The following is a 24,420-nucleotide window of genomic DNA, read 5'->3' on the forward strand; positions in this document are numbered from 1 at the left end:
GTTGTCAGTGAGAAAACAGCCAGCAAAGATAACAGACCTCTGTCAGCAGACAACCATCAGTAACAAGTCTGTCTTACCAGGAAGCAAACTTGTCAGCCAAGTCTGTAGATTAGAGGGACAGCCATAAACCAGACAGAATACCATAGGTATAGACTAATTCAGTCAGGAGTTGTCTTAAATCTGGTGGCAACAGAAATAGCAATGCAAGTTACCTCTTCTGAGGCAGGCACAGCTAAGAAAAAAAAAAGTATCAATAACATGCATGAAACCAGAGCAAGCAGCTACAGATCACTAAGAAAGATCACTGCTATGTCTTCAATAAGAAGGCATGAAGAAGAAAAGCAAGGACAATGAAAGCATGGAAACATGGACAGCTAGATAAGTCTCCATTAACAATAGTCTCCGCTAGGTTTCAATAACTAATTTATTCAAATCCTTTTATAGTTAATTCAGGACTCCAGAGAAATGACAGGTTCACAGCCCTAAATACTTAAGTGTCTCAGGAATATGAAATAGGGAACATTAAAGTGGGACAATTTTAGCAGACACTGCCACATGATTCCTCTTTGACACTGAAAACAAGGACATCAACTGTAAGGATGGATTCTTTCCAGAGCTGGTATCAGCAGTAATCAGCATCTTACTTGAAAGACATCAGTAAATAGCCTCAGCCTGTAGTTACTTTCAATAAACACAAACCTGAGATGAACCAAAATCACCACAATATTGCACCTCATACTTGGCAACAGACACTAACCGCTCTGGGATATACTGTGCCAGAGTCCCAGGACAGCCCCTCAGTTTTGTGTCTTTTGGTAGGTTGGACAAGAAAGAAGAGAGCAGTGCAATGCACCCCAACGCAAAACTGTCCCAGCCTTGTTCTGAGCACAGGTGTGACAACTGCAACAGGGTTGGGTTATGGGATCTGCATCTGAGAAGAAATAAGCCAAGGCAGACAAACTGAGTGTATAGAAGCAGATTCGTGAATGAAATGAGCTTCTACAAAAAGCCAGCAGCAACAGACCTATCTTGACAAGGAGCATTAATCACTTAAAATACAAAACCTGGGTAAGCTGCAGTACTCTGTGGGAAAGACAATTGATTTTACAGGTGAGTATTTCTAGTTACAGGCAGCACAAGAAGAACAAATAGAGTCACAAATAATATCACTAAACATTGTACATAAATTCGGCTACAGAGTCTACCAAACTGTTTCACAACAAGGAAATACCTCATCTTCATTAAAAATTTGCATGGTTTTCTTCTCTCCAGGAGGAATACAGAAGAGTTTTCAGAGTAAAGTTTTCTACACATAAGGCTCAAATCAGCTATGGTAAGACTTAGATATATCATCGTGCTAGCATCTTCAGAAGCATTAAAAAAAAAAAAACAACCAACACACCAAGATGCGAACTGCAGCATCTTGCAATCTTACCAGAATAGCTATGCAAAACTAAGCTTAAGTACGGCTATTTTAAAAGCACAGAAGCTCTTGAGCTATAAAAACAAGGCTGAGTAATCACATTTACAAAGTACCCTTTAAAAAAATAAAAATAATCACTGATACATAGTGCATTAATTTATTCCAATAGTTTAAAGAGTCTAGAGAGACTTTCAAGACAAGCATTGTTCCTGCTGGCATTACCCACAAACATCCTTTCCAGCTTGTGTTAAAACTTGTCAACTGGAGAAAGTGAAGAAGATACCAGTAATAGAAAGTATGAGATACTGCAGACTGGAAAAATAATTTTTTAAGAGAGACTCAAAGAAAATATGGGTAAGTTTATATTGAAAAATTTAGTTAGACCTCCCAATCCTAGAAACAGTATAAACACATCATTGCAGCCTTCTATTTAGGCCAATTAGCTCTGCTGAGAAGGAGGATATGTTTGCAGAGGCAGAACACAGTGTTAATGCAGTTCTGCTGTTTCTGGGACCTACCTTGTTAAACACTGCACTGTGTAGACACATGCTAAATAATTCTGGATAACAGCCATTATTTCTTATACGTGCCTCTGAACAGAGCTGAACTTTTGCATTTGATTTTAACATTGCATTTTTAAAATCTGAACAAATAGAAGCAGCTAAATATAACTCACAAAAGGTCAAAAGCCAGGAAGACTAAAAGCCGACAGATTTCTGCAGTATTAAAGCACAATTTAAGATCTTTCCAAACACAGCATCTGTAGGCTGGTTTCTCACATCAGTTTTCAATAATGTATGGACTACCTTTACACAGGAAATAGATTACCGCCACACATTATTTGCCAAATATTAAATATTCCATCTTTTAAATCTGGGTCTTGTAGAAATATTTTACAACTGCTTCATCCTACGACACTCTGCAAAGCTGTACATGTCATTAGTTTCAGCTGCATCTGTGTCCAGTTATGTGATTGTGCCCACAAATCCCAGGACTAAATGCTCCAAATAAAAGATTGGTACCTTAATTTTTCTTGCATTTAGCTCAGTCTGAAGCCCTGTTGCAGATGACTTCCAAATTTCAACCATTATCACAGAAAAACCTTTTATTAGCCTGCCTTGCCAGCCTCCCCATGATCCATTAGCCACTTACAAGCTGCAGAGCACCAGGCAAACACTGCTTTGAGTTACAGATGCTGGAGCAAAACACACCTTCAGGAAAAGAAATATGAAAGATGTAGCTGTTTCAGTCCTGGGAGGATAATTACATTTTACTGAGTGCCTAACACAGTCCTTGAAGCAGGAGCCAATGACCACTTCAATCTGAATGCCCTTATTTGTAGGCTACAAAACCAAAATCTCTTGCCCGCCCGCCCACCCACCCTTCCCCTAGTGTCACAATTAATGCATTCTTTTCTCAGCCTCATCCCAGCTCCAAGAGCTAGATCTGAAATACAGAAGGCCAGGACAGTACCCCTCCAAAGTCTAAGTAGACTGATGGCTAGGAAAACCTACAACCAAAAAGGAATCAATCTGCATCTCCTTACTACCTCCACGGGTGCTCCAACAGCCTGGCTATCTCAAATACAGGCTGTAAACACTGCTCAGTATCCCTGGGAATAAAAATTGCAGCTGCTCAGCATGCACACCTAACACAGCTCCCAGGAGAGGCAGGGAGGCAAGGCACGGCTCAGCCCTACCATTTCCAAGGGTTAGCGGTGGTACCTCCCTACCCAGCCTGCTGGAGCACCATCTGTCCTGCACAATCCTTCATGGCCACTCCACTGTGGAGCAGTTACAATACCTTCACACATAACCCGAGTGCTACATAGCCCTGTTTCAGGGCCAGCCATCCTCACCTTAAGTGCTACACCACCCACGCTGCATGCATGATGCAGGGGACCTGAACTCAGTACTATAGCAGTCCACAGTCAAATATGTGCAGCACCTTAACGTCTCATTTCACAGTACAGAGTTTAGCGTCAAGCCTGCTTGACAGGTTGCCACCCCTGCCTTTGCCACCCAAGGCACTTAATCCCTTCCTCCCTACACCCACACCTCTGAGGCGCACATACCCGTCTGTTTGCCATGTGGTTGATGCTCACAAGATTTCGTGACATAATCTAGGTTAAAAGCCAGTTATTTTTAACCCAGTTCCCCCACTCACTGATCTAGCTCATCGCACAACACCACAACAATCATATCAATACAGCTAGTGGGGCTGGGAGCCACAGACAAGCAGAGAGGAAGAACAGCTGGAGTTGAGAGAAATGTAGGGTTACTGCAGAGGCCATGAACTGTAGCTTCAGACGTGACCAAGTGTCATGTCATGTACTTCTATCCACAGTATGTTTCTGCATCCCCTAGGAAGCCACTATGACACGGGTGTAAAGTACTGCACGATTTCAAAAATTTCATGACGAGACTACATATCAAGCAGGCTACCGAAAGCTTCACATCCCCGCAAAGCATCCATATAACCCAATTTCCTTCTGAATGCACCACTGCTGAGCTCACTGGAATAACCTGACCCAGGAATTATACCAACCCCTTCAGCTTAGCAGCATCACTGTTTCTTAGGTGACAAAGAAGAGCTTCACAGAGCAAGATCCTGACACCACTGCAGTCTTCGCTGCAGGATTCCAGTTCCCACCTCCTGCTGAGGCAGGATTTCACACACCATTTTTCTGCTATAGGGAGGAGTGCTGGAAGAAAACAACAGGGTTTCAGGAAACACATGCAAGACTCTGCTGCAATACATGTAACCCACAACAGCCGAGTACCTTAGGAACATTAGAGCTGCTCTCTGCACCACAGTACAATTTACCTGCTTTACCCTTTTTCTCCCTAAGATACAGGGTAGTTTCTTCTAATGAACCAGCAGCCAGAAATTAAATTTACATCTCTGCCTATTTCTACAAAGTTCTCTTGCAAGTCAGCAATTTTCCTAATTTAGAGTAATCCACTAATTAGTAAACCCTCAAGGTCCAGAGGCTGTTTCTGAGGACTCCAGCAGAAGAAACTAAGGTCCTGCATTTTAGACATAGTCAGTAGCAATAAATTTACCAGTCAGAGGTCCATACCTCCACTGAAAAAATATTTTGGGATCCACAGACAAGGTTTAAAACCACTGGTTTTGAGTAAACAAATCCAAGATCTGTGCTAGTGGTAAACTGGGTTGCAAATTTATCTCAGCGTCTGGCTGAGATCTCTAGCTTTCTGATGTCAGTTTCTTTACTGCTTAGATATTTAAAGAGAAGTTTCCTCTTTAACTGTCCATGCTACAACTTCATTTTCTTCATACAACTCTTAACCTAACTTTCTTGCTAATTCAGTGCTGCAGAGATCAGTGCCCAGGCAGCTCGCAAACTGGATGGATATAAATACCGGGGACCATATCGGGGATCTCAGCATCATTTCTAATTTAACCGTTTGATTCATTTGGCCAAACAAGCTAAAAGTAGCTATTCAGAAAGTTTGAACTCCCCCTGCACAATACTGTCACAGAAGAGCAGTTTGGATTCTGGCCGTTCATCCCTGTAAGTCAAGCAGAGGATGAATGTCCATGCTAGAGATGCTAATCATGTTACTTAACAGTGTCACACTTCCAGCATCTTCCTATTATACTCCTTGAACATAGTATCACCACACCAATGAAGGCAGCAGCTTGAACTCACTACTTGCCTTAGATCCTAAGTGAGCCAACAACAAAAGACTGACAGTAAATAGCGAATTTGCTCACATCCCAGCTTTATTCTCCTCCATACTTGCAGCCCAGTTCCGTGGCTACACCAATAACTCATCCACAAGCACACATTCTCAGAAGCAAACAGACAACAGTCACTGCATGTGGCCAGAACAGTGTTAGGTATTACATTAAGGCAAGGCCACATTCAGAGCAAATCCTAGAACAGCTCATCTCTAACCTACCAGGCAACGCAACCGCCCAGTACACAAGCACTGGTTGCTTTGCTGCTCTCTGACTCTCAGGCAGCCCCTTGCCAGGGACAAGAAACCCCAAAAAGCAGCAAATCTGGCAGAGCTTTCCCAGGAAGAGAAAGGATGTTGCAGGGAAAGACAGACTTAAAATTGATAGAGAAAAACGGGCCACAGAAAGGACAGTACCCAATCCTAATATGGATCAAGTGAAATCAGGTATTGGAAGCTAGTGCTCAGTACTCAAAAGTTTTAGCCAGAATTACTAATCTAGTGCTAATAATTTGAAAAAGCACAGATGTCCACTGCTGTGTACCAGCCTGTGGACACTGTTTGCACAAGCAGAAGTTTAATCTCAAAAAATTAATGTGGGCAAAGGGAAATATTCCTGCTTACCAATTAAAAAGTCATTTGCATAACCACCATCTGGAATTAAAGTACTTTCCCCCCCCGCCCTTAAAGTATATTAAGAGACTTTTCCTCCATACACAATGGATGTGCCTTCAATGGCTGTTGCCTTTATCTTGTGAGTCAGATACTGAATGATCTCTACTTACCACTCTAAATCAACTCTGAATATACCCTTTGATAGGGCTGTTCTTTCCCAATTGCTTTCATTACTGTTTGTCATCTACTTCTGTCACTTACTCTGGATCTTGTCTTGTGCTCTTCAACATAAATGCAGTTTTGCCATTGACTTCAGTAACATTAAAGTGGGAAAAGGCATTAGTCACAACACAGCATCATCCCACAGCATCAAATCATAGGGCCCAAGGACCACAAATGGTCCTTGCATCCAATTTATTTCCTTTTTACAGTGGTGGAACCAAAAACTCAGGCCCTTCCTCCTCTCCCCCCTTCCAAGTACCTCTATGCAATGAGAAACCAAACTCTGCATAAGGTCCATCACAAGAGGGCTGACAGGTTATTCTGGGGGATACTGCAGATGAGGTATGTCCTGTAGAAAGGCAGTGAACGCTACCTCTCCAGAGCACCCATGTCACACACTGCGAAAGCTTTATGCTCTGCTTTAACACACTCATTTAAATTTCTGTCCTAAAAACTAATTCGTTTCTAACTTTTAGACTTTCAAATGTCTAAAATCAGAAAGGCCGTATTTACTGACTTAAGACCTCCTTTTATTATTACAGCCAAAAGACTTAAACATGGCCAGATACACGTAGATTAAGCAGTACTTAATAAACTACTGCTATATGGTCCATATATTCATACATTGCACACTACTTGTGTGATGAATTGTTGTAAAGGGTGTTTCCAGAAGTCAAGCCAGCTGCATAGTTATTACTTAAGAGCAGAATTCAGTAGTCCAAGTCCTATTTAAACACCTAGGCATATATTGTTCTTTTCCAATAAAAATGGAGATGACTAAATGATTTCAATAACTAAAAATACTTGAGCCTTCTGGAGACAAATTGAACTCAGAAATTCTTCTCCTCATCCAGATTTAAAAGAGTATTTCAGGAAAAAAAAAGTCTCAATTATATATCTGCTCTGAACAGATATTAAGTATCTCATGGGCCTATTACAAAGAAGTCACCTTGCGACAGTAGGTGACAGGGTACCTAGTCCATTGCAAGTCAGATATCATGAATGAAATGGTGCCTGAAGATTTTCATATGTGGTACATCAGCAGATTTTATCTAGGTGGTGTTCAAAACAATCTTTCTAGTTAAGGAAGTCACTGACAATTTCTTAAGTTCTGCAGAGAGAGGAGTGCTGCCCCACTGAGATACCTCGATAGCTTCAGATACTCTCAGAATGACAGGTATTACTTAAATAATAATTATTCACATTGTTGAATAAAAGCCTGTGTATAATTTTCAAATAATAGTCACTTTTACTCATGCCAGATATATATATTGTGGATGCAAAACAATCCCAAGAGTGTATGAAGTCATCTTATGTCATCGGGTTTTACAAATAAAGAAGAAAAAGTTACTGACACTCAGGTAACTTTGTCTAGAAATCTTGTGGTACAAAAAGCAGCAGAGTCAAGTCTCAAAACAGATACAGACTAAATCTAGAGACAAAACCAAAAATTGCATCACCTGAAACACTGCTATCCTTACTACTAGATTTAGAAGACAAAACCATACAAAATTAAAAATTAATACATTGAACTAGAAGTTAACATTGCTTTTCATGCTTTCCAGTACGCAAAAGAACTGTTATGTTCAGTATGTGTGTTATAAGCTATTCAAATAATGCATTTTTATTTGCTCTGTAGCCTAATTCTGAAACATATGTTAGATTTGATTTAGTGCACATTGACTAGATTACTGACATGGTTTAATTCATGTTATTTACAATTGGGAGAGCCTGACAATAAGTAAAAAACAAATTATACAAGTTTATTGCACCCTCCCTCTCACTTACACCAATGAGTGATTATGATGTGAGTTATAATCATGGAAGATTTAAAGAGATGGACAGACAACTGTGTTGCTGGTTCAGCATCCAGAAACACAACATATGCCCCACATACTGATGAGGGTACATTATGCACAGACACTGTTGTCCGCAAAGCGCTGGCATAACACTATACTGTGCTTCCCTGTCTTGAAGCTGATCTACATATCTGACTATGCAACTCATTTGCTCTCTGTCACCAAATGCTTTCAGTGGGGGTGGTGTGTCACACAAACAAAGAGCATGAACTGAGCAGATGGCTGCCGATTCTTAGAAGACAACATGTGTTCCTGTAGCTGGCACTCAAGATGCATTAAATATCATTTGATTTCACAGAAATTTGGTCTTACACTGTTCATTAGGCTGCCATAGACATTTAGTACCTCACAGTTGGCCAGAAACAGCTTTATGCCACAGTTGCATTCCCTAATCTCAATTTTCCTTTCCCTTATTCTCTTCCAAAACTATCCAGCTAACCTTAGTTGTCTGTAACACTGGAGTGAAGGGTGTAGAGCTATCACACAGCTACTTCAAACCCTGCAAATTCAAGTCAATGTGAAAGAAGTACTACCCTTTTTGGAAAGTGCTCGTGCTAGAAATATCTAAGCCAGAGAACCCATAAGACAGTGCTTCTCTTAGAAGGGAAATGATTAGGCAATGTTTGACTTTCATTATTCATAGAAAAAAATTTGATTTAAAGGTTTGCACATGACCAGATTCAAGTTACATGATTTTTTTAAAAGGAGAGGAAACCAATTAATGTATATTAATATAACCTATTAATAGGTATCTACCTTAAACACTCACCATTCTAAAGTTATAACTTCAAAAACCTTCTGCTGAAGAACGTTACCTTTGGAACGTATCTGTGGAAAACTGATCCCAGAGAGGAGAGCTTTTCCTGTGGAAACTTGTTAATCTTAAAGAGCTTTTTAAATTAGCTTTTTTAATTTATTTATTTTTAAATGCACTCTAACACATTTGATTATCATCACCTTTGTACTGAAACAAGGTACTGTATCTGAGGTTCACAGCCAGCACATTGGGAGTTTTCTAGAAAATCCAGTAATGCTTTTCAGAGAAAGATTCCCAGCCAGCTAGCTAGTCTTGGATGTGGCATAGTTATGAATCTGATGAGCTTCATTCAGAAATATTTCTTCCTTCACTGAACTAAAGAGGCCATTCATTTCTCAGCCCCATCAAATAACCAGCTGATTTTATTATACTACCTACTGAACATTTTTGCTTCCCATCAAAAGTAAGCTTGCCATGGAAATAGATGCACTCAGTAAAAATCAGATGCATTGTCTAATGAGTCAGTTCACGGCCCATTACAGCTGATGCCCTACCTATCATTTCACATACTGAAACGCAAGGCATTTTGTGCTGAATATATTTAAGAATATAATACACAATCAAATCTGAATCCTGATTCATGGTAATAATGGAAGTATCCTTTTTAGTCATTTCACTCAATCTGCATACTAAAGACTCTTTTCAAGTTTTTCTAACAGTGAAGAGACATGGCCCCTCGGGGTAACACTTCAGTAAGGATATTCTGATACCAAAACCCAGTCCCAGCCACACAAACTGTCAAAAGGGTATGGAGGGAACAAGGACAGGGCTGCGTTTCCCCTGTCCAAGCCTGACTTCCCAGTTTTCCCTCAGGGACTGCTGCACAAGTATTTTCTCTGTTGTCTGAAGAGGTTTTTTCTCGCATCAACTAGCAGAGCCAGCTCGAGCTAGTACTGAGGTAGCTGCCAAGGCCATCACTTAACTGGATCACAGACTGCAGTTCATTACTGAAACAAACATCACAAGCGAACTTGATAGATCAACTGTTTAGCTTGATGTATCCACTTCCCAAGCAGTTGTAGCTCTTCCCAAATTCACTGCATTGACTTTCTGACAACAGATGTCACTACTGTGAAATCATGATGAAGCAGCAGGTAAGAAAGGAAGAGTGCCAGATCAGCAACACCAATTCCTACACCACCTTGGAAATCATAGAAGTGTTTGGGAAGCTAACTGCTTTTCTAAAGAGGAAAAAATAATTAAAATATTTCTGGAAATAAAAGGCAAAATTCTCTCCTTACTTTCATGTAAAACAGCCTCATTTCAGGCCATGAGATCACATTAAATTCCTGCTAGGACCAGAAGTGTTCCTCAGGCCTCAAAAGCTCCATTACAGGGAAACTTGTAAACACTACCCCTTACTCCACGGGCAGAGATTGCTGTAAAACTCTACATGAGAGAGATTGAAACAATTGCCCACCAGAGATGTGTTGCCAGGATGTGGCACAGTTCCAGACTGGTGCAAGTGCTGGGGTACATACTGCTCCGTACTAGCCTGCAGATCAAAGCATACAACTTACAGGGGCATCTAGGGCACACTCAAGTGCCAATGACTGAAGCAAGCCAAACCCAAGAAGGAAGACAAGGCTAAGCTGGAATTCAAATACACCTGAAAGCAATCATAAGGAATTTCATTTCCACTTTAGGGAGGGGAAGGATATACTTCAAAGACTGCTCAGCTTAACAGAAGGGAGGGAGGTTGTTACTATGCAAGGTGTTTCATTAAAACAAGGGACACCTACACAACAAGCTTATTTGCACCTCTTTACTTAGCCTCTGCTGTAAATCCAAACTCAGTCCTGCCCGTACCTTAACTCCCAGCCCTAGCCTTCAGAAATTTATTTGATTCTGCTGCCTTATAATCTCTTGCCATTATGCATGTAAGTGAAAGTGATCTTCAATTCCATTCCTCTGACACAATATCTTTTGTGTGGCCTGCTCATGCACCACTTGTTCCCTAATGCCTTAAATCAGCACAGAAAAGGCTTCCTCCCTTTCTGACGTACCTTAAATACAGCTACTCTTCTTACTTAAGAGGGGACTATGTGAAAATTAAATGTCTATGAGTTAAGACCATATTCTAATCTTAATGCAATAATATTTTTCACTAAGCATAGATTTTAAATTGAGAGTATGGTAAATCAAGAAGCTAAGTTGTCTCCTGTGCTTAACTATCCCCTGTTCCTCCAACCACTGAACAACCTCTTGTACCACAACTCCTGCCCCTGTACATGTTTACCAGATAGGCTAGGCCTGGATAGTCGGAATGCAAGTGTATACCCACCTAGCAACATTGCCGGGCCATTTTTAAAGACCTTCTGAATTCTTAAGTAATTAATTGTATTTTTATGGTTTCTGTCTCTTCGCTGTCAGCTCAAAACCCTTTATTCTCAGGCCAGTAGGAGAGAAGTCAAGAGCTCTTGGACACAGGCTCCCTGCCACGCATAATGCCTGCAGGCGACTCTTGCCTGCTCTAGGTCCTACCTGCCACCACCTGGTGTTGTCACAAATCCCTAAGGTTATCTAGGAGCAACACGACCTCTTCTGACCTCTTCCACCCTCACCACAGCCTCTCTGCAGAGAAGCGTCATTCATGTTAGGAAGAGATGTCACACATGAGTCCTGAGGTAGTTCTCTCAGGTCACACCATCACTAGAAGAATTAACAAGATTTTATGGCTAAGTACAGGGACAACGGAAGAAAGTAGATCTGCTTCACTGATGTATCCAGTGGCCTGGAAAAATAAAGTGTTCCGCACATACAGAAGGATATGCTGCATTTTTTTCATTATTGCAGTCCAATAAACACAAAAAATACATTGCTTTTGCTGAAGTACCAGAGAGCCAAGTTAGAAAGAGTAATAGCTTTGTATAATGAGGTATTTACTATTCACATTAGAATAACCATATATCGAACTAACCTTTTAGACAAAAACGTTGTCTGTTCTGACAGACATGTTACCATCTCCTCATTGCCCGACTTGTTCATCAATTCCTAGAGCACCCAGCACAGCCTCGTACCACAGAACACTGATGTACTCTCTCATATCCAGTGTGGGTACAGGAAGCTTATTCACCACCTGGATATCATGGGATACCCTTTTATTCCCTCCAAGCCCACCTGCATAACATTAAAGCAGAGTGCCCAGACACCAACAGCCACCAAGGACAGCATTAGGGAGCCACTCACTCTCCTCTGAGCCCTTTACAAATGAGTCAAGAAGAAATAAGATTGGCCATCTTGATTTAGCTTCAGTAACCCTATGCAGAAGAACTGCTGGGAACACTTGAGATAAATTGTCTTTAATTATAGAACAGAAGTACTAACCAAATAGTTACAAGGGACTTTTTTTAAAAAACACAAACCATTTTAAATGCATCATCTGCCTGTGTAGTTAGCTCATCTTTCTCCAAAATTATGTTTAGATTTTTCATTTTTTCCATATCACCTTCCCACAGGGATAAATTCAGCAGCTACCCAGCAAGCTGTTATATGTTGCCTGTGCACTTAAGCTAAGAAGATCCAAGGTTTACATGTGAGATTAATTAATGCCTGATTTATTGTTTTAGCCAGGAGTTCTAGATTATAGGGACACACATTCATGGTGGTCAGAGCAGTCAATAGGACTTCAGCTGTGAGCCCATGCACACACATTTTCTCAACACCTCCTATGGAGACACTTAAAAGAATATGAGGAGCTATTACTAGACACTGTACCAAGGTCTGAAGCCTACAGTGAGGAAAAAGTCCAATCAATTTCTTGATACAATTTAAGAAATCTAAGTACAGTTTACAGGCTCTGCCACAGCTAAAGCCAGCAATTGTGAAGCATTAAATTACAGAATAATTCTTTATTCAGATAGGAGTAACAAAGATAAATGGCTGGTTTCCACTCAGAGAAAAGCACTTACCCAAATTATTCATTATGAAAGGACTAATTAAGCAACAGGGAGCCTGATCACCTACAGGTTCTGAATGAGACAGAAGTGAGGAGACAAGAGCTCACCTGTGCGAGAGGTTGAGAGGTCAGGGCAGCCATGGCTATTTCAGGGAGAAAAAGAAGGCAGAGACATAGACACTTTCTGCAATTCATCTGCAACTCCAGGCACGGGGTGGGGCTGCCACTAGATACTCCAAAGGACTCCACATTGAGCCCCAACAAGACTTAAAAACAGCAAAGGAACGCATACAGATTTTTCTGTCCGTACATATGTGTGTGAGGAGCAATCGACTCCAAAGCCTCTCCCTACCTGCAGGAGATTTACCTGAGCTGTTGCACATCCCCAAAGAGGTGGGCGTAAGCAGGCTCAGGCGCGCAGAGCCCAGCAGGAGAGCACGGCCCTGGTACCGGCCAGCCCACAGCAGCGAGCCAGCGTGCTACAGCGCTGACAGGAGCCAAACGCCCTCCCAGCAGCAGAGCACCCGTGGGGCCCGAGCCCCGCACCATGACACCCTGGATGAACAACACCCTCCTGCCATTTGGCTGCAGCCAACAGCCCAGGGGCCCTGGCGCTCCAAAGGGGCCCCTCACAGCCTCCGAGCTGTTCCTCAAGACACAGCTGGGGCTCCCCCAGCAGCAGCAACCGCTCGGCCACCTGCCAGCAGCCTCCCACGGCCAGGCAACCAGCTCAGCCCCACAGCATCACCCACAGCACAGCACAGCTCAGCCACCCTGGGCTCCCAGCCGGCACAGCCCTTCCCCACACATCTCCTTCCCCCTCTGGAGCCCCCATGACTATGGTTTTGTGCCATATTAATTCTTTTTTAACAACTCCCCAGACAAATTTCCTTCAAGCCTCAGCCCCTCCAATTACCAGCCTAAAACAACATTCCCAGAGCCCTGCTGCCACCAGGTTGAGCAGACCGGTGGCACTCATCTCCTCAGCACAGTTTGGCAGACGCACTCCCGAACACACGCCGCCTTCGCCCACAAACCCCGCCAAAGCAGTGGCTGCCCCCAGCCCTGCCCACCCTCCCCCAGCAGCTCACCTCCACCAGCCCTGAGGGACCCCAGGAGCTGCTCCTCGCACAGCCACATCTTCTGCACGGCACACAGCCACCCGCGTCACTCCTGAGTCTCATTTCTTGCTTCACTGCACTCAAGAGCCTCCTTGGTCCCAGCTGACACTCTTCAATGCACTTTGTCAACTCTTTACACTAAAGCACACCTCCTACAGAGCGCCTGAGCATGGTGGCCTCACCACCTCTCTCCATTAACCTGGGCATGGCAAGGCCTCAGAACTGGAAAGTGCCTTTTGCTCAGTCTTCACCCTACAGACTTGCAGCAGCTCTGGGGCTACAGCAAAGCAACCATAGGCACCCAGGGGCTGTATCAGTCCTTCCCTTCAGAGAGGGCTCAAGAAAACCCACACTACTCCACACAACAACCCCACAAAAGGCACAAAGCCCACCCCACATTTACCCCAGTGAAGCCCACCCACCCCGCCTCAGCCAGCTGCGCCCAAGGGGCTGCCCCGAGCCACAGGGCCAGCCCAGGAACAACAGGCACCTGAGGGCCCCACGCCCGCCCGTGCCCAGCAGGACACAGGCACCAACACAGGTAAAAGTAAAAGGTGGAGAGCAGCCTAGCCCCATGCAACCTGGGAGGTCAGGGAAGGCTTCTGCTTGTATCCCATTTTCTCAAGAAATGGTTACCTTTCTGGGAAGTGAAGGGGTTTAGCAGCTCATCTCCTCAACTGCTTTCAGGTGCCCCCATTCTACATCAGGTGTCAGCATTCCCAATTAGCACCTGCCGAGCACTGCCTCATGAAACTCCGTGGTTAGGCCTCTGGTGTGGCGTCAGATAAGGCACTTTCTATTTAAAGCAATTTAACACAGAGGGGGCTCATGCTTGCATGAGTTGTGCCCTGCAGTGAGCTCTCTTGGGTTACAACAATGCACCAGGTACCCTCTGGGCAGTAGCCGCAACATTACACTTTCCTACTGTATGTTTTTATCTCTGCTCAGTGTGAAAGAATATGCAATTAGAGACCAGATGTTAAATTCTTACAAATCAAAGCATTATGGTCAGTGCTGGCTGTTTGTGCTCACTCCTGTACTGGAGCAGAAAAGTGCAAATAACTGTTTCCCACCGCTTACTCTTCAACATTGTACCAAACCCACTTTGAAACAGGTACTTTTTACCACAGCCAGCTCTGATGCTTGGAGCTGGAGCTATAGCCAGCAAAGCAGGTAAAAAGCATGTAAAGCCATAGAGGTCAGCATGCTGCAACCCCGAGCTCTGCTCTGGCAGTCAGACCTTTTTCACTGCTTCATGGGTTGAAGGACCCCAGATGTCTCCAACCACCCCAGTATGGCATTGGCAGGGTCTGATGTAGCTGCTGGATCATTTAGGTTGGAAAAGACCTTTAGGATGATCAAGTCCCACTGTAAACTTAATGCTGCCAAGTCCACCATTAAACCATGTCCCTAAGTGCCACATCTACACGTCTTTTGGATACCTCCAGCAGTGGTGATTCAACCACTTCCCCAGGCAGCCTTTTTCAGCACTTGACAACCCTTTTGGTGAAGAAATCTTTCCCAATATCCAATCTAAAACTCCCCTGGTGCAATCTGAGGCCATTTCCTCTTGTCCTATCACTTGTTGCTTCAGAGAAGAGAGGGCAAGAAGATATAAAGGTGCCCTGAAGAACAAAACAGGTCACCACTTGACCAACTAAGTAGTACACTTAAGAACACTGCTCACTGAGTGTGTAAGGTGTCTGATTTTAATATATCAACCGAATAATGTGAGATCTGAAGGGCTGAACCCAGAATGGTACAGTAAGCATCCACACAAGCCATCAGTCGCAAATAAGCAAATACTGAAAGCTACCAGAAGTGATTCTGGAAGTTATATAAACACTAAATAGGTCCCTTTTCCATTTTACGTCTCCCATGATAAACTGTTATGATACATGCACATGGCTTGAAACAGATAATTACTGATAATCCTGACTGGTGGGAGAAGGAACCATCTGGCAGATGTAAAATAAGGTGGTACCAAGAATTCAGCAGACTAGGGGGCTTCTTGAGAATTTATGCATACAGGTCTGAAGAAAGGAATATTTAGACAAAAGGTCAGCTCTTATATTTCCATCTATACCCAAAACAAACTGGAACAACAAAAGCATCCAAATAATTAAGAAAATGACTCCTGTTTGAAATTAATATTAAATTACGAGTAAAACCATTGAATCTAAAACTGTGTTAGAAGTGAGGAATTCTTTCTGCCCATCATGATTAATCACAAATGGTTACAGCACACAGCATCAGCACATTTTATCTTATATCCTTCAGGTTTCTATCCTCTCTGCTTTTAACATGCAAATGCCTTTACTCCTCCTCTCCTGACCTTGCTGTGTGGTATCATTTGTTTCTTTCACTTTTCCTTAACAGTATTTCTTTCTTCCTATAGCAGAGAAAAAGCAACTTGCAATAGACTCCGCACTGTATTCCTTTCCTTTCTTCTAAGTGAATTTCTTTTCCCTCTGCTCTCTACTTTATCACTCCTGGGTAAACAAGGGACATTGCAGGATGCAGCATTCTAATTGCAAATCTGCGTTTTTTCACTGAGATCGCTATTCATTAGCCATTTTGCTGCTGACCCTTCGCAACAGCTGAGCTGCAGCCAACATCTATTGCATTTAAGGGGAAATAAGGACATGACCCATATCCACAGGCATAGGCAAAACACAAAATTAAGGAACAATAAATTTACGTAACATAATCAGTGATTTGTGGCCAGTTTTGCAGAAGCATCATGGTTCACCATGAGGACTGTCAAGCACTGCAACAGGTTGTTCAGGGAGACTGTGCAGTCTCTGTCTTTGGAAGTTTCCAAGACCCTCCAGGATAAAGAGTGGAGCAACCTAGTTTGATCTCATAAGCTGACCCTGCTTTGAGTAGGAAGCTGGACCAGAAATCTCCTGAGACTCCTTCCAAAATGAATTTATGAGGCCATGATTTTCAGAGGCACCCTGAAATGTAACTCCCACCAACTCCCACACAATATTCCCATTCAAATGAAAATGACACATGAAAGTATTCCTGAAAACCCCACTTAAAGCTTACTAGCATCTTCAGGGTCCTTAAAGCTGCAGCTGTAGGGCCCCTTCCAGTTAGCAACTTCAGCTTCCACCAGCGTCATTAGAAACGGGTTGCTCAGCAGCAGCTACCAACCTTCCTTGTTCAGACTGCTGTATTAATCATTTTTCATTTGGGGAGTTCCTCCAGCCTGATTTTCATCTTGTTTTTCAGCAGGAAAGTCCTATTTTCATTCAAACCCCATCAGAACAATGCCATTATATCCAGACACAAGTTTGTGGTACCTCATACTAAAAGACCTGCAGACTCTCCTGGCTACTCACCAACTTCTCTGATAGCTGATAGGAACAAAGAGGTGGTACTGCTCAACCTCAATTCCCTTCTCACCACCCTGTTTGTAACAAGCATACTCCTGTATCAGACACCAGAGTGGACACTAGGAATCTCACCCACATCAGTGAGTGTAAAGGTGTCCCTTAAAAACAAAATTTTCTTCTGCGAAGGAACATGGCATGTATTTTTACATGTATTTTACAGCTTTGTGTCTCACTGCAGAAGCATATGATTCTTTAATCCTAGTTCTCCTATTTGCAATGCCATTTATATTATGAATTATTTCTTTTCATAGTTTTTATGGTATCGATGTGTCCGAGGAACATCGGCTCTTCTTGCATCAAGTGAAGACACCTTATGTTTCACACTGATTCTCATGGGATTTGCATTGATCCAAACACTAAACACTCAATAATACAGACCCATTCTTGTGATCCTTTCATGATCTCATGATGCAGGGAACTCCAAGCCTCAAAAAAAATAAATACAAGGAAATTTTCCAACTTGCAAAGTCAAAACAGTCTGTGTTGTACAGAATCTATGCATTTTCTTTGCAGAATTGCTAACTTCTGTGAAGAATCATGGATGTCTTGACAGCCAAGAGCTTTTATTTAAACACATTAACAGAACTCATTTGATACCAGTGAATCCAAATAAACCAGACAAGCCTTATTTATTACTTTAAATGTGTGCTATATAATGAATATTGCTGAAAAGTTATTCAATGTATTTTTTTTTTATTTTAGAACATGTGCACATTCTCATAAGATCTTGCTCAGGAGCTCTCCTACAAAATGTAAACCACATCCAATGACTGCCAGGATAACTAGCAGAAAGCACTGACCATCGAAGTCGGATACGTCAATGGCAAGCAGTCTCACGCTCATTTAAGGGCCTCCAAATTAAATCTGCTTGCCTTATTCATATGCATAACTCCATCAGAGTAATATTTATCCTGGTACAACACCCTTAATTGAAAGGGCACTAGAATAAGAACATTTTTTATCTGTTTGATTAAGTAACTAACATAGGCAGCATTTGTCTGACATTCAGTCTGTTCACTTAAAGCAGCCCCACACGATTTGACACAATTGGCATTCACCGCTCCAAAGAGACCCGTGCCTGCACTTAAAGGGATGCACAGGACCAAAACTGAAACACAGGCTTTAAGGCCAGCCTTTAGACACACGCAGTGTGGAAAACCGCGCGTTAAACACCCTTCCCTTTGAAGGGCACTTAAAACACACCACAGCAATTAGAAATGAAGGGGGAAATAAAGAATAATCCCACTCTTCTTGTCACGGCCTATAGGATGAAAAACACTTGTTTCAGATTTTATTATAACCACCACCATTTCATCTCCAGAGACCCAAGTTCAAATTGTAACTGAAAAACAAGGTTTGTGGTTTTCAATTAAGTCAGTTATGTTCCTCTTCCCAGCCGGGCATGAAGCTTTAACACCTGACAAATTACAAAGTGATCAGAAAAATGAAGAACTTCCTCCTTTTGTTAGAAAGACCGAAAGATACTCTATCTAACCATTTTTTTCACTGTCAGCATTTAGGTTAGCTGCAGCAACTTGCGGACTTTTACGTCTTGTGTTTTAAGTTTATTCAGTGGAGGACAGAGGGTTTTCCTGTGTTTTCATGCACTGAGTGATCCTTACCATTTACAATACTCACACAATTTTCTGGTTTTGTTCACAGCAGCAAACAACACGTAGTTGCACACTGGCCTTTCTCCTCCATCGAAACAACATGTCAAGTCTTCAGAACAGTCTCCTTCCCGGTTCAGTGCAACTTAGTTCAGCCTGTACCTTGTGTATGTTATTGATTCTTCACTAATACAAGCATTAACTTCAGTTGAAGAAGCACAGTGTAATTATTAAATCAGACAGAAAGCAAACCTAGGCACTATTTTTAAGCATGAGAGTCAAGCATTATTTAAGTATTCCAGCCACAGCTAGATGTCCCTCTTCTTTGTTCATAATGTTTCTGATACCCTATTTTTCTCTGCAAGTTCCCACATTTAAAACTTTTTCATTTTTTTTAACTACGTTTGGCTTTTTTTAATTCCTCTAATCTTCTTTTCTGAGTAGAATAAAGGACTAAGAATGGCCTCTTTTAACTGCCACTTGTTCACATACTTATTTTTTTAATGGAGCATCACTAAATGTAGGGCTTAGCCCGCCAGCAATTTACAGAGTCCTATTCATTGTCCTGAAGCTTTACCCCAACAAAATTGCAGTCCTTCATTTTCACAAAATGAGCTTTGCATTACTACTTCTGTTCACCAAAACCTGCCCAGGTACAATTGTACAGTATGTTGGGTAATTCCTTGCTGCAATGTAGTAGGTGGAGCTCAAATTATGGACCAGATTCAGATGCTGTAACTCTACTGGCACACCATTCTTCGTATCAGTAAAGTGAAGCAGATGCTTGCAATGCACCACTATTAGAAAAGCAGCAAGTGCTCTCTGAAGAACGAGATGAGCTTTTTAGTATCATTAGAATCCAAAGGAGATTTTTGGAAGCTAAGTCAATCAGGCTCGTCTATTTCACACCCACAGAAGCAATTAATTCCTGTTCACTTCACTCACCCAGTAAACTTTCCCAGCAGAGACCAAGGAATTCTGCACACACACATGACAGTGCTTCAGCCCTCAAAATCAAAAGAGCTTGTGCTGTAACAGGCTGTCATGAGAAAGCCCCATTTAGAAACGACAGCAAAGTTTCAGACTTAAGACAGCGGGAGGCAAAATTGCGGCGCAGTGCCCCAGCCCCGAGGGGAAGCTGGGCTCGCTGCCCCTCGCAGCACCCCGCTCTGCAGAGAGGCTCTGCAGCTCCCCAGCCCACTCGCCCTGCCGACAGCATCATGGGCAAACACACGCACGGCTGTTACGAGGAGACAGACGGGACCGTGCAGCGGGCAGCAGGGGTGCTTCATAAAGCAGCGGACGGATAAAAAGCAAGCGACATGCTCTGGGAGATCAGATTTTCAAGCACTGCCCCAGGACACACTGTCATTAAAAAAAAAAAAAAAAAAAAAAAAAAAAGGAAAAAAAACCCCACAGGTACAGCCCAAACCCAGGTATCTGAAATACACTCAGCACTGCATCAGAATACGTACAGTGACAACACAAAACACCTCATTCCACCTTCATCTGTATTTTAAATACCAAACTACCCCTCCCGTTTTTAGCACTGCTATCTGGAATATGGGAATATGTCCTAATAAGCCAATTATAAGATCTCCCATCAACAGGTACTATTTATGATATTTGTACTGATAGTGAAGATGAACGGAGGGAACGGACATGTGTAATGTAGTCATTCAGCAAGTGTATAGGCAACCTTATGCAATAATCTTTAAACTAGTTTATTAAATGTGTTTCCTTTTCAGGGTAAGTTCAACATCTAATGTCAAAATTTCATCAAGAACTCAAATAGCTTAGTAGCCAGTTATCACCTGTTTAACTTAAAAGTACTAATACAAGAAATAGACATATTACACATCACTAAAATTTTCACACATACACACACACACACACACTTATCAGCATCCTGTTTATATAAATTCATTTTCACAAATCAATTTCCTTTTTCCTACTCATACTCTTCATATTTTCTGAAGGCACAACACTCAAATAGGCAATGTAAAATGTACTTCCTGTAGAAAAGTCTATAGTCTCCCAAGAGAACAGTTTGGCAAAACCACTTTTGTTTAAAAACTCAAGTTCCAAAATGAGCCTTCAAAGAGCATCGGAGACCACCAAGATTAAAAACTACTTGAGGTGTCTGCACTTCTAATATGCAACACACCATTTAACCTTTAATAAACTGGGACTTTTTCAAGGAAATTATAAAAGCAGTAGTAGTAAAATCTTTTTTTTTTTTTCTTTCTTTTTTTTTTTTTTTTAATCAAGTTTTAACAATGGGACAAAGTCTCTAGGCCAGGCTCTCAAGAAAGAGCCAGACCACCATCTGGCTCCATTGTAGAGCAATGACAATTCACAAGAAATGAGTATCTAGCCAGCGCTCTGAAATCAAACGCTAGGTTGACTCTGTAAAAGCTCCATTATAGCTACGAACACACAGCTGTACGTTTCCTCCCTCCTCGTACATAAATATACCCTCAGACACTTAGACAAAGGGGAAAAATAAATCATTTTATGCTTTTCTAAGCTTCCCTGTTATGCCTGTTACCAACCAACGTCAAGAAATATCTTACATATCTTATGTATTGTTAGCACTATATAATATATATAATATATATAATTTTATTTTCATTTTCATACATGCTAATGTTTCCAGTATGATAAATGTCTTTTTTAATCCTGCACTTCTTGTCACGATGTAGATCCACTTCTATTTGTTAGTGTCTCCTGGACATACATGTCAAGACAAAAATAAATACTGCTGTGATGGCAAACATTTTAAAACTCTCAGGACACTAATACAGTGGCACTTGAAAGACTTTTTAAATACAACAAAAGAGACAATAGTTAAATAGAAACCTGCTTTAACATAGCCGTAAAACCTGCACTACATTTGCGAGATCTGTACTTGTTTCTGCGATAGCAGCTCCTAATCTTTGAACACGGCAAATGTTGCACTCCAGCCCTCCACCCATACCCTTTAAAAAGTCCACGTTGCTATTTTAAGCAAGCATCCCCTCAAGCTGTACATACGCAAGACTGTAATTCCCAAACAATTGAGGTAATTATAAAAATGAATATCATTTATTGTGGGGTTTTTTATTACTATCATGTCTGAACATTTGCTTTCATACAAAGTCTGATTTTCAGCATTACGCTTTCCAAGGGCAACCCCTCCGCACTAAGGGAGATAAAGACGTGTTAGGAATTGTGCAAGACTTTTTGTTACCATCTTCAAACCCACAAGAACTCCACAAACAAGATTTTGGTACAGAATCACTGCCTAGCATTTTAGAGAAGGGAAAAGGGGCTTAACACACATTTTCAGTTCCATTTTATTATTTTTTTTTTAAATCGCATCTAACCCAATGCAAGGGGCAAGGGGAGGGAAATAAAAAGAAAGAAATCGTTACATTACTGTATGTTACCCTTCAGCAGTCTTTGGAGGAGATCGGAAACCAGGTTGCTTTTCCCAGCTCCCTCCCTCACTCAAGCCAGCCGTACGGCTCCTCTCCCGGCGGGGCTCAGCCGCCTGTGAGGGCGGTCGGCGGGCACCCGCTGCCCCATCACAGCCGCGGCTTCCTGAGCAACGTTCTGCTGAGGTCCTTCACCTCTTCGGGGCTGCCGACCCTCTCGTAGCCCAGCAGGGCCATGGGCTGGTGGCAGTACTCCTCGACCTGCTTGATCTGCTGGAAGCTGAGCGCAGTCCTCCAGGCGCTCAGCGCCTGGGTGGCGTTCCTGGCCGACACCACGAAGGGCTTGGAAGAGTAGCCGGGGCCACTGGTCATGTTGAGGGCAAACTTCTCCATCTCCGGGCTGACCGCCAGGTTGACGAAGCCATACACCTGCCGCAGGGTCTTGATGGGCTCGACCACCAGGTCCTCATAGCGCACAGCCATGTAGTTGCCCTGAAGCCAGTCAGGGGGGTGCAGAGCAGTCTGCAGGGTCTTGGCCATGCTGCTGCAGATGACCTCCATGGCACCCAGGGCATGGTAGTCCGAGCCGCCCCCCCCCTCCTTCTTCCCGCTCAGCTTGTGGCCGGCATCAAGGAAGGGCATGCGGTGGATGCGGGGGTCCCGGCTCCTCACCACCTGCAGGCTCTCCCGGATGAGGCCGTGCCGGGACTTGATGCGGGAGCTGGCAACAGCCCGGGGGTCCCGCACCAGGTGGATGACCTTAAGGTCCAGGGTCGGGTCCCGCATGAGAGGGGCGAGGACCGCCAGGTCGAAGACGCGGACACCCTTGATGACCAGCGTGCGGTACTTGTGGCATTCCTCCTGGAAGCGGCTGAGGCGCTGCGGGGGACACTTCTTGCACACCCGGTCGTCCACCATGCCCACCACCTCCTTGCGGTAGGCCGGGCAGAGGGGCGAGGAGCAGATGACCTTGTTGGTGGCTGCCCCGAAGATGCCCAGCGTGGTGAGGTTCTTGCCGGCCCCCGCCGTGCTGTAGAGCTGGAAGACGGAGAGGTCGCAGCGGTACAGGGAGCTCAGCATGTCGCGGGCCGCCCCTTGCAGCGAGACGGCGTCCCCGGGGTACAGCTTCTGCCAGACGTGCCACACCGGCTCGTAGAGGAAAAAGACCTCGGGGTTCTGGTTGAAGAGCTCCCCGAAGAAGGACGACCCCGAGCGCCAGGTGGTGAAGACATAGACCAGCTGCCGCCGGGCGCCCGCCGGAGCGCGGCTGCCGGCCGGCGGCGGCGGGGGCGGCGGCGGGGGCCGGTGGCGGGGGGCGGCCGGGGGCTCCCCGCAGTGCCGCGGCTCCCGCCGCCACTTGTACTCCAGCAGGTTGAGGGCGGCCAGGAGCAGCAGCAGCGCGTAGCCCAAGCACAGCGCCAGCGCCTTCCGCCGGCACACTTTCATGCTGGGCGGCGGCGGGGCCAACTGTTGCTCAGCGCCCCGGCGCCCCGGGGCCCGCGGCGGGCAGCAGGGCGCGCCGCCCCCGGCGCCGTCTCCCGGCCGGCCCCCCGCGCCCGGCCCGCATGGCGCAGCCGCCGCGACGGCCCCGCCGCCGCCGCCGCCCCCGCCCCGCCGCTGCCCTACTTAGCAGCCGCGCGGCCAGCCGCGCTTCCTCCGCGCCGCCATCGCCGAGCGGCCGCGGGCGCCGCCGCAGCCCAGCTCACGGCGGCCGCCGGGGCGAGGCGGTGCCGCGCTCCGCTCCTCCCCGCAGCGCGGCCGCGGGGGCGGGAGCAGCGGGCGGGGGCGGGGCCCAGCGCGCATGGCGCCCCCGCCCCGCGCCGCAGCAGGGCGAGCCCCGGCCGCCTCCGCCGCGCACGGAGCCGCCGCCGCGGCGCATCCCGAAATGGCGGCGCCCCGCCCCGCGCCCCCCATTGGCGGCCGCCGCCGTCGCTCTCGCCGCCGTCCCGTGCCCGCCGCAGTGCCCGGCCGGGCCCGGTGCGCCCCGCGGCGGCGGCGCCCATGAGGCAGCGTCTGGCCCTCCCCGCTCGGTAGCGGCCGGGCGGTTACGGTACCCGGCCCCGGCGCGCCGGCGTGCGGCACAAGTTCCCTTGGAAGGGGGGGGGGGGGAGGGAGGGTGGTCGGCGGTCAGCCCTGCCCTTGCCTCCGGGGCAGGTGACAGCCGCGGCCGGTGACAGCCGGGGAAGCCCGCAAGAGGCCGGAGCGCAGGTTTCCCGGAAGGCCCTCGGGTAACTTCTCCGAAAACATTAAAAAAACCACCAAACGCCCCGGACGGGACCTGCTGGCGCTGCGGCGCACAGGCGCCTGCCCTCGCTCCGCGTACCG

The 24,420-nt window shown here is 44.8% G+C and overlaps 1 protein-coding gene across 1 annotated transcript; it reads right to left on the bottom strand.

Moving 5' to 3' along the window:
- Window positions 1-20,868: 20,868 nt before the first annotated feature.
- Window positions 20,869-24,175, bottom strand: CHST2 (carbohydrate sulfotransferase 2). Its single transcript, XM_080410471.1, has one exon. The coding sequence runs from the start codon at window positions 23,539-23,541 to the stop codon at window positions 22,246-22,248; it is 1,296 nt and encodes a 431-aa protein (XP_080266597.1). The 5' UTR covers window positions 23,542-24,175; the 3' UTR covers window positions 20,869-22,245.
- Window positions 24,176-24,420: the final 245 nt, after the last annotated feature.

The sequence above is a fragment of the Falco punctatus genome (genome assembly GCF_963210335.1).
Source record: "Falco punctatus genome assembly, chromosome: 13".
Taxonomy (NCBI): domain Eukaryota; kingdom Metazoa; phylum Chordata; class Aves; order Falconiformes; family Falconidae; genus Falco; species Falco punctatus.